The 10,558-nt window shown below is 33.2% G+C and overlaps 1 protein-coding gene across 6 annotated transcripts; it reads left to right on the forward strand.

Annotated features, from left to right (window-relative positions):
- The first annotated feature begins 4,128 nt into the window (after nucleotides 1–4,128).
- Nucleotides 4,129–10,348, forward strand: LOC110621666. 6 transcript variants are annotated; one of them, XM_021765939.2, is made up of 6 exons: nucleotides 4,483–4,625; nucleotides 4,700–4,820; nucleotides 6,014–6,102; nucleotides 6,306–8,267; nucleotides 8,906–9,092; nucleotides 9,299–10,348. In XM_021765939.2, exons 4-6 carry the CDS (start codon nucleotides 6,381–6,383, stop codon nucleotides 9,904–9,906), a joined length of 2,682 nt encoding a protein of 893 aa, XP_021621631.1. In that variant the 5' UTR covers nucleotides 4,483–4,625; nucleotides 4,700–4,820; nucleotides 6,014–6,102; nucleotides 6,306–6,380; the 3' UTR covers nucleotides 9,907–10,348. The 6 variants fall into 6 exon arrangements, with proteins under 6 accessions (XP_021621629.1, XP_021621630.1, XP_021621631.1 ...); XM_021765937.2 differs by lacking the exon at nucleotides 4,700–4,820 and having other exon boundaries at nucleotides 4,129–4,625; XM_021765941.2 differs by lacking the exon at nucleotides 6,014–6,102.
- The last annotated feature ends 210 nt before the right edge of the window (nucleotides 10,349–10,558 follow it).

The raw sequence follows: 10,558 nt of genomic DNA on the forward strand, positions 1-10,558 counted from the left end.
TTAGTGAGAAATTGAATTATGCTAGGAAAAAGTGATCTACTTATGAGCAAGAATTATATGCAGTATTTTGGGCCTTTAAAACTTGGAAACAATATCTGATGGAGCGGGAGTTTATTATTCACACAGATCATCAATCTTTGATTCATTTTAAAACTAAAAAACATGTGAATAAGATGCATGCTCGATGGACAACTTATTTTGGAATTTTTCATCATGTCATAAAATATAAGGCTGCCCATAGTAATAAGATAGCAGACACTTTGAGTAGGAGGGCTGCTCTGTTGATTACAGTTAGTTAGGAGATTGTGGATTTTGAATTCTTGAAGGATTTATATGCTGTAGATAATGATTTTGCTGATATATGGGTGAAGGTCTAGGCTAGCCAGCTTGCTAATGGGTTCTTGATACATGATGACTTTCTTTTTAAAGAGAATAGGTTATGCATTCCTTGTCCTTCTCTGCGAGAAAAATTAATTCGAGAGATCAATGGAGGAGGTTTAAGTGGTTATTTGGGGCGTGATAGGACTATTGCTGGTTTAGATGAGCATTTTTATTGGCCACAATTAAAACAGAATACGGGACGGATGGTCCAGAAGTGCTCAGTTTGTCAAACTTAGAAGGGTCATTCGCAAAATATAGGCTTATACACTCCATTGCCTATTCCACAACATCCTTGGGAGGACTTGTTTATGAATTTTATTCTTGACCTTCCACGTACTCAACGTGGGTCTGATTCCATTTTTGTTGTTGTTGATAGATTCTCTAGAATGGTGCATTTCATTCCTTACAAAAAAATTAATAATGCTTCTCATATTGCAATACTGTTTTTCCATGAGGTTGTTTGTTTACATGGCATTCTTAAAACCATTACTTCAGACAGAGATGTGAAGTTTTTAGCTTACTTTTGGGTGACTTTATGGAAGCATTTTGAAACTGAACTTTGATACAGTAGTGTTGTCTATCCCCAAGCTGATGGTCAAATTGAAGTGGTGAACTGCACTCTTGGCAATTTTTTGCGTTGCATCTGCAATGATAAGAAAACTGTTTGAGATCTTACTCTTGCCCAAGCAGAATTTGCTTATAACAGTTCTGTCCACAGCTTTACAAAGATGTCACACCTTTGCAGTTATGTACAGGAAAATTTCTGCGTATAAAGTTGATCTTATTGCCCTTCCTACAGATTTTTATAATAGTTATTGCAGCAAACAACTTGGTAAATCAGTATTTGAATATTTTCAAACATATACAACAATGCTTTATAAAAGCCAATAACGGATATAAAATTGCAGCTAATAAACATAGACGTTTCAAGTCATTCAATGCTAGTGATCAAGTTATGGTGTATTTGCACATGGAACGCAGTGGAGGACAAAAAAAACTTGACAAGAAAAAAAATTGGTCCATTTCGGATTATGCAAAAGATTAATGACAATACCTTGTTCTTGACCTCCTAAATTATCTGAAAATTTCTAAGACGTTTAATGTGGAGAATCTATTTCAGTATTATCCTGCTGATAACAACTCGAAATCGAGTTTTTTACAAGTGGAAGAGAATGATGCGGAGCAATTAGTCTTAGATTTTATGGCAGACTTGGACCGAACCTATCTTCGGCTGTCGATATCCGTTAGAGGCCCACGATAGCTTTTCGAAAAGAGAATTTTGAGACACACGACTTTTTAAAATGTGACAAGAGTCATAGGTTCGTCACAAAGTTTAAGGTGAAAATTCTGTCGTTTAGAAATCAATTTTATATTTTTATTAATTTTTTAGATTTTTTCATAATTTTTCATATTAGAGTTTTTGCTATTATAAATAGCCCCCTTTCGTGACTGTTTGAGACACTTTTTTAATTTTCAACAATTCAATAAGAGTTTTCAGTTTTTAACCTTTTGTTTCTAAATTTCGTTTTATCCAAACATTATTAATTAAAACTTTTGATGGAGGCTAATCAGTCCTATTTCATATATATATTAACAATAGATCATATTTTAAAGAGTTCTCTAAAATATAGAGATCAACTTTCTAATAATCACAATATCAAGTTAGAGCATCGGTTGAGTTCTAAATTAAATTAAATTAAAATAATTAAAAAATAAAATTATATTTAAATTAAATCGAACTAAATCATATCAAATTTATCAATAACAACAATAACTTATAAATTTATTTCTATATTAAAGAACAAAAACTAATAATCAATAATATTTTAGATTTCAATATTTTTAGTCCACACTAATTGGAGTCACAGGCTAATCTCAATTGAAAAAAACTAAAACATTAAAAAGTATTCTGAATCTCTTAGAAGGAAACTATGAAGGTCCAAAAACTTAAAACCAATGATATTTTATTATATATATATATATTTCCATATAATTAATTTTATAAGTCACACTCTTTTCAAAAAATTCAATATAAAAAGACCCATCGTTACAAATCATTTATACCATCATTTAATTAAAGATTTATAAAATAAAAACTATATTTGTGAAGTATGGATAATGAAAAAATAAGTCACACTTCCTTCAACACATGTGAATATACAATACAATTTCAAATCGCGTAATGCATATATGGCCAAATTGCTCTTAGATTAATTTTATTATTTTAGTATTTTGTGAGATTTATTTAAATTAATTTAACCTATATTAGAAATCAAATTCATACAAGCCATTTAAAAAAAATTTTTTCTAAAACAATTTAAAAAAAATAATTTTTAATATAATCTAAATTTGAATCACTATATACCCTTTCTATATTATATTTATATATTTTTACACTAAAATTAGAGTTTAGATACTATAAAAATATTATTAAAATGACAACCTGTTTTTATAATGACAATCGTGAATTAACCATGAGAAATAATGTTATAAATAATATTTTAGTATTTCTTCATTATTTAGCAACTGATAAAAAATTTTTTATAACGTTTTCTAATCGGAATCGCTTGATTATCTATATTATTAATCACATTGATTGATAAAAAATATAGTAGAACAGAAAATATTTTAGTCTCATTCTTTATTTAAATTATATAACGAAATATTTATCGCGAATTAATCTTGAATTCTACGTCATTTTAAATAAAACTCAATACTTAAAATCTTTTAAACCAGAAGATGATTCTTCAAATGAAAAATAAGTTCAACTTCCTCCCATCCATTAATGTTTTATAAATCACCCAAAATTCATACTTTATAAGAGAGAGTGGAGTAGTAAGGTCTCATCTTGATGTACCATGAAAGGAAAAAAAATAATTTACCTTATAATTTTTAAGATTTAACAAAATTTGTAGTTTAATTTTTTTAATAATAAATAATTTAATTTCTAAAATTTTATTTTATTAATAAAATAATCTTATTAAATTTATTGTTAATTAATCATAAATTATACAAGTGAACTCAAATTAAAAAAATTAAATTACTATAATTTTTTAAAAAAAGTGAAATTTAAAAAATTAAAAATTATTATATAATTTAATAATAAATTTTAATAAAAAATTATTTTATTAAGAAAATGAAAATTTAAAGATTAAATTATTTTTTATTAAGCAAGCAGTGAGTTTTATCAAATATCAAATAATATAGGTAAATTATTAAAGAAAAAATTATTTTTAAATCCTTGGAATGTGTTAAAATTTATATATATGTTTCTCTATTTTAAATTTTATCAGTTTAATTTTTATATTTTATTTCTGTCAAATTAGAAGGTTCTTTATTAAAATAATATTTTTTTAAATGGAAATAATATTTTTTTAAAATTTAATTTTAAGAAATTTAAAAATATAAGATTAATTATAATAAAATTAAATGATGAAATATTTTAGTCACCTAAAAGATAATTAAAAGAAAATTAGATAATATACTTTTACTTTAACCTGTTTAAAATAATTGTTGGATTTTAAAAATAGGAAGATAAATGCCTTGTTAGGGACATAAACGTAATTCACGCATTATCAGAAAAGAATGGGTCGACGTGGCTATTTTTAAATGAAACACGTGTAAGTGAAGTCACGGTCGCATGCGCCTCGCCGTTCCAATTACCTGATTACTTTTGGGGAAAAAAAAAGAGCATTAAAAAAACCAGAATACCACTTGCCCGCGCAGACGGTCAGTTCGTGTCAGTGCAGCGTTTTTTGAATGTTCAAAAACTAAGCTCTCTTTCTCTCTTTGGCCTTTGCCATTTACGATTCTAACTGACCTCTCTCTCTCTCTCTCTCTCTCTCTCTCTCTCTCTCTCTCCCATCGTTCACTCGTTCCATCGTTTTCCCTCTCTCGCTCTAGAAAGTTTCCCTCTCAATCTGCAGACTAAGATCTGGAGACAGAATCTGAGTGAGGAAGCAAGTGTGTGCTCTCTGTAATTACTATTATTATTTTTTAAATAAGGAGAAATTTTGGAGGGTTTTAGGCACATGATTTTCTCGGATCCTTCCTCTATATTTCTCTCCTGCTTCTTCCCGGGATTTCCGATTTAGATTTCTTCCAGATTACGCGATCTTTTTTTTGCTTTTTAAATAATTCCGACACTCATTTTTAATGAGCGAAAATGGACACATTTTGGCTAAGGGAGCCCGATATTGCTGCCTGCACTAATGATTGCAGCTCCAGCCGTAGATTCAGAGAAGGTATTCGCTTTGTGTGCGTGTGTTATTATTATTTTTTTTTAAACATCACTTATGATTTTCCTTGTTTGGTCTAGAAAATGTAGGAATCTTGAAGAAAAAAACGTTTTCAGTTTTTTTTTTCTCAGTAAATTTAAAATTTGCTGGATATTGCTGCCTGCACTGATAATTGCGGCTCCAGCAGTAGAGTCAGAGAAGGTAATGCAATTTGTGCGTGTGTTTTGTTTTTGCTTTTGTTTTTTTTTTTTTGTTTTGTAAATCATTTGTAATTTTCCTTGTTTGGCTGCCTAGAAAATGTACGAATGTGAGAAAAGAATGTTTTCAATTTTTTTTCTTCAATAGTTTACAATTTGCTGGATATTGACTGTAGACTGTAGTAGATACTGTGACTCGATTCAGATTTCAAAACATTTACTTTAAAATCTTTGTTTTCTTATACATTTTCTTAGCATCTCAATTCGGTTGCTCTGTAGCGGGAGTGAATTCTTGAGTCCTCGGGGGTTTTTTAAGTTTCAAGGGATCTAGGCTAATTAACTGAAACTATCTGCGATTTTTGGTCTGGGATAGCAAAAATTATACAATACAGTATACTGCTTCATTTTTTCGGTCCTGATTTTCTTTGCTACCGAGAGTAGGATTTTTCTCGTCTTTTTATTTTTATTTTTTTAAAGTTCTTTTCCGTTTTTATTGATTATGCTCTGTAGAGGTCAACAAACAGAAGTTTTGGCTTTGCTTCTGCTTTAGTTAAAGTAGGTTTTTGAATTGCTTTGTGACTTTTTCTTTAGTGGTATTGGCATGATTTTGTTTGCATCCTTTAATTTTTATTTTTCTTCAAATCATTATTGCAATATCTGGTGCTATAAAAGGTTAATAGCGATCCTTGATCGCCGTTCTCTTTCGTCTGTAGCATGCTCCTCCATTTTCCGTGTCGAAACTTTTGAGGATATATGAACATCTTTCTCGTGTTTCGCTAAAAGAAAGAAAAGAAAGTCTTTCAGGCTCCTTGTGAAGTTTTGACATTTGAGGTTCTCTGTTGATTTGAACTCACATAAATTTCTACATTTTCTCTTTATACAATTATCTCGATGCTTATATTGCTCATAAGATTGATGAAAAATTCATCATTTATTTTTGTTTGGCTTCGTAAGCAAGAGGTTTTTTTTTTCTTTTCTTTTTTCCCTTTTTCTTTTTTTTTTTTGGGGGGGTGGGGGAGGGTGGGGGGTTTGGTTTTGGGGTGGTTCGCGTTCGATATTTGTGAGGGATTTGTTTTCTGGTGGACTGAATTAGGTAGCTTTCTTTCTTCATTCTAAAAGGATTTTAATGCAGATCTTATGACATTTACTTCAACTTGAATCAAGCATTCTAATGCTGTGTTAGGGATTTATTTCCAGGAAACGTGCTGGTTCAAAAACAGAGAACCTTTTCACAACTGACATCTGATTTGAATTCTGAAAATATTGATACGACAGGCAAAGATTCGGTGCGCTAAGTTACTTGTTTTCGTTCATTGATTATAAGTTACAAATTCTTTCTTTCACTGCACAAAATCGATCAAATAGCAATCCTTCTAACCTACGTGAATTGTGATTTTCTGTATCTCCTTTCTTTTTGTTTTAATCTGTTTAATTGTTTATTGACTTATTGACACTCACAGTTTTCATTAAAATCATTTGGCTTTCGTAGTTCACGTGTGAATTGGGGCGGAGACCTTCCAAACAAGCAGCTGGAACCCCAATAAAGAAGTTATTAGCTGAAGAGATGTCAAGAGAAACTGAATCAAAGAAAAGGTCTCCCAGTGTTATTGCCCGATTGATGGGCTTTGATGGACTGCCACCTCAGCAGCAGTCTCACAAACAACATAAAAGGTCATCAGAGAACTATTTACAGAGGATGCCACCAACAGGAAAATCCCAAAGAAGTAGCACATTGAGTAGCTGTAGATCATCTCGAAAGAGTTCAAAGGAGGAGCAGGAATTCAAAGATGTATTTGAAGTTTTAGACACCTCAAAAATGGGTAGTAGTAGTTGCTCATTGCAGGGGACTGCAGATTCAAAGATTACTGAAGCTGAGATGGCATTCATTAAGCAGACATTCATGGATGTCACACATCTTTCTAGTGATGAAAAACTTTACAATTTAAAGGAATTTCATGATGCAATTAATCATTTAAACTCCAACAAAGATGTTCTGCTGAAATTTCTCGAGCAGCCAGATTCATTGTTCACAAAACATCTGAATGATCTGCAAGCTGCTCTTCCTCAGTCCCATTGTTGTCGCATATCAACTACGAGGTCATTACACGCTCGAGAGTATGAAGGCAGTGTCCTGGGCTGCAAAATAGATAAAGAAATGCAATTGAAGAATCATAAACAGCGTCATAATGATCCTCTGATCCATTCTTACCATAAACAAGCTGCTGATGATCCACTCAAGCCATTGAAAATTCAATTAGAAGGGAAAGATGGACCTTCTGTTCCTCCAACACAGATCGTTGTACTGAAACCAAACTATGGAAAAGTGAAGAATGCTACCAGGACTGTTTCATCACCTCATTCTTCTCATGATTTTCTTTCAGATTGCAAGAGGTATACTGAGCTTCCTAGTATCAAGAGTAGGGAGGCAGAGTTATGTGCAAATAAAAGGTTTCCTGATCATGTGGCACAACCGAGATACAAGTCTAGAGAATCTAGGGAAATTGCGAAGGAGATCACCAGGAAAATGAGAAATAGTCTTGGAAGTGGTTCCACAAGGATCTCAACCTCTGGATATAGAGGATATGCTGGGGATGAGAGTTCACCAAACATGTCTGACAATGAATCAGCAAATGAATCAGACGTGATGACAGTGATTTCTAGAGATTCTATTGGTTGGAGCAATCGATTCAGGTCTTCATCATCCCGCTCTGCTGAATCATCTGTGAGCAGGGAGGCCAAGAAGAGACTCTCCGAGAGGTGGAAGATGACTCATAGTCATAGGTCAGTTGATATGGGTGTGATTAGTAGGGGCTGCACGTTAGGTGAGATGCTTGCATTGCCTGATAGGGAAGAAAGACCAGCTAATGTGGATGCCATGATTGTTGGAAAAGGATTTAGTGACAATTTTGATGGCCATGATGAACCGGCAGGATGTGTTGAACCTTTGGGTATTAGCAGTAGGGACGGCTGGAAAGATGGATGCATTAGAAATCTTTCTAGATCAAGATCTCTTCCTGCCTCGTGTACTGCTTTTGGTAGTCCGACTATGCACCGTGAAACTCTTTTCAATGATAGGCATCTACCACCAAAAGAATCAATGCCGCAGGAAAGAATCAAGGCCGTAAAGGGGAACTGCAATCAGAGGGAAGGCTCATCTTCTAGAAATTCAAGATCTCGTATTAGGAAATATCATTTCTCTGAGCATACTTGTAGGAATCATAGCGACAGTTCACCAGAAATTAATTTGAGCCATAAGCAAATACAGAGTAGTAATGATGATCCATTTAAACCATATCTTGTGGTTTCTGAGACACCAGCTTCCATTGTCACAAATATTAGTTTAGTTACTGAGAACGTGGCAGATGTAGCAGTTGAGAATATGGCAGATGTAGCAATTGAGAATGTGGCAACGCCTGCTAAATCTACTGACTCAGAATTACCAGCTTATGTGGTAAAATTAATTCTTCTATTAGTGACCCAGAGGTTCCAACTTTGGTTTATTTTTATCTTTTCTGGAATATCCTTTTTCTTGTTAGCATATTGTGATAAGCACCCATAATTTTACTTGTGTCGTCTAATGCATGTGCTGTTTAACTGGCAACCACTTGCTTAATATTTTCAACAGTTTTATTTACTGAAAATTTCTATCCGGATTTTTCTTCATCATTGTAGATTTTTAAATATAGATTCTTGGGGCATTCAATAGCCTCATGTTTCTTTTCTTTTTTACTTGCTATCCAAGATTGCAATCTTAATTTTTTTTTTCTATTATCTGAAGCAAGATTTTGCATTGAGCCCTGTTATTGCTTATCAAATGCAGTACCAACCATATATATATATTCTTTGCTAGGTCTTCAAATACCCAAAGTTCTGTATAATATTTTGGTAATTTCCAGAATTTCTTTTGAAATATATCTTCTTGTAATCGGTTTCCTATTGGAATAATTTAAAAATCTGAGGTAGAATTAATGAGGATGTTGTCATTACTGAATGTCATAAATACCCTACACGAGTAGTTAGATGATTTTGGAGATGCATAGAATTTTTTGTTTGGGATGGTTTAATCTCAGATGTTTCTTGGTATTTCAGGAACCATTAAATAAGCCACCTGATGAAGGGTCAGCCCCTGAGAAGCACTCTGTAGCAGAGCTGGAATCTCCAGCAAGCTCTAAGCAGGCTGATCAACCAAGCCCTGTTTCAGTTCTCGAAACTCCATTCCCAGATGATCTATCTTCAAGTTCCGAATGCTTTGAGAGTCTCAGTGCTGACCTACAAGGTATCTGGAAAGCTTCTTATCCTGATCTACCCTTTTCTAAAATCTGCTGCTAGCTTTCTGGGAATTTTGATAAATGCATTTTTGCATCTAGACTTGTAGCCGTAAAATTTTCCTTTAGAATGCAGTTACTGGAAATGGAACATTGAATGGCTGGATGTGAAAATTTACTCATCCATGCTCTCAATTATTTTTTGTTTATCCCACAGGACTTCGGATGCAGCTTCAGCTACTCAAGCTGGAGTCAGAGGCATATGCAGAGGGATCCATGCTCATCTCAAGTGATGAAGATGTTGAGGAAGGCTCTATTGGATTTTCAGTGGAGAATGTAATAGTTGAAGAAAGCAGGGAATCTTCCTATGTAGTTGATATTCTATCGGAATCTGGTATTAACGATGCTGACCCTGAAACTTTCATGGCATCATGGCACTCTTCTGAATGCCCAGTGAATCTCCTGGTATTTGAAGAACTGGAGAAGAAGCATTGCAATCTCATTTCTTGGCCAAGGTCTGAAAGGAAGCTGCTATTTGATCGCGTAAACTCAGCTCTCGTTGTGATTAGCCAACACTTTGCTCATCCACTCCGTTGGTTAAGGCCTGGAACTACAACAATTCCCAGGTGGATTAAACATGGACTTGGGAATAGCATCCTCAAATTGCTGGCAAACCAGGAGAAGACTGCTAATAACAATGTGGCAGAGAAGGCGCTGGTATCAGATTCGACATGGCTGGATTTGAGAGATGATATTCATATAGTTGGTAGAGAAATTGAGAGACTGATGATGGAAGAGTTGGTTAAAGAGATAGTAGCAGTTTAGAGATTCTGCACACAAGTGTCTGTTTGGTGTAGGAATGAAGCTAGGAATATACAGAAAAAAAAAAAAAGAACATATGGGAATGTTCATTTCAATTAGGGAAGATGAAAATAAAAATTGATAGAATCCCTTGAACCAAAAAACAAAATTCCAGAATGGTGATTGGGGAAAAGTACTACTACAAGGAAGAACTCGGCAAAAATCTTCAGCATGGGTGGATTTGGCCCCAAGCAAATTGATTATGGAAATTGGTTATCATGCTGGTATCTCACAGAGGATAATGAAATATATATATATATATATCCGTTTCGCCTATCCTTGGCATTTTTACTGCAAATATTAAGCCGGTAGATGATGTAAAAGTCGTATTCTGTTTTGGCTTATGCTAAGAATTTCAGCAATTTCACATATAAAAGAAGCTCTTGGATTAACCCGTACGGGGAGATGAATTCATTGGAAAATCCCTTACTGACTTTCTCGACTTAACTAAATTATTTTGTAAAAAAAAATTTTTAAATTAAATCACCATGTGTTTTATTTATTTGACATTTAACTTGATAAAAATTTAATTAGACTTAGCTTGATTACTAAATGCTTAATTTTTAGACTCGTTAGTAAGTAAGTCATATTTGAGTTTTATAGTATTTGACTCGTT

Source organism: Manihot esculenta, chromosome 8 (genome assembly GCF_001659605.2).
Source record: "Manihot esculenta cultivar AM560-2 chromosome 8, M.esculenta_v8, whole genome shotgun sequence".
In the NCBI taxonomy this organism is placed as follows: domain Eukaryota; kingdom Viridiplantae; phylum Streptophyta; class Magnoliopsida; order Malpighiales; family Euphorbiaceae; genus Manihot; species Manihot esculenta.

What these genes read in the sequence shown, in the direction of transcription:
- LOC110621666 (XM_021765937.2), top strand. Translation starts at nt 4,547, where the DNA reads ATGGACACATTTTGGCTAAGGGAGCCCGATATTGCTGCCTGCACTAAT. An exon ending in CAGCCGTAGATTCAGAGAAG is followed by an intron (nt 4,626 to 6,013) that starts GTATTCGCTTTG and finishes ATTTATTTCCAG; the next exon opens with GAAACGTGCTGGTTCAAAAA. An exon ending in ATACGACAGGCAAAGATTCG is followed by an intron (nt 6,103 to 6,305) that starts GTGCGCTAAGTT and finishes TGGCTTTCGTAG; the next exon opens with TTCACGTGTGAATTGGGGCG.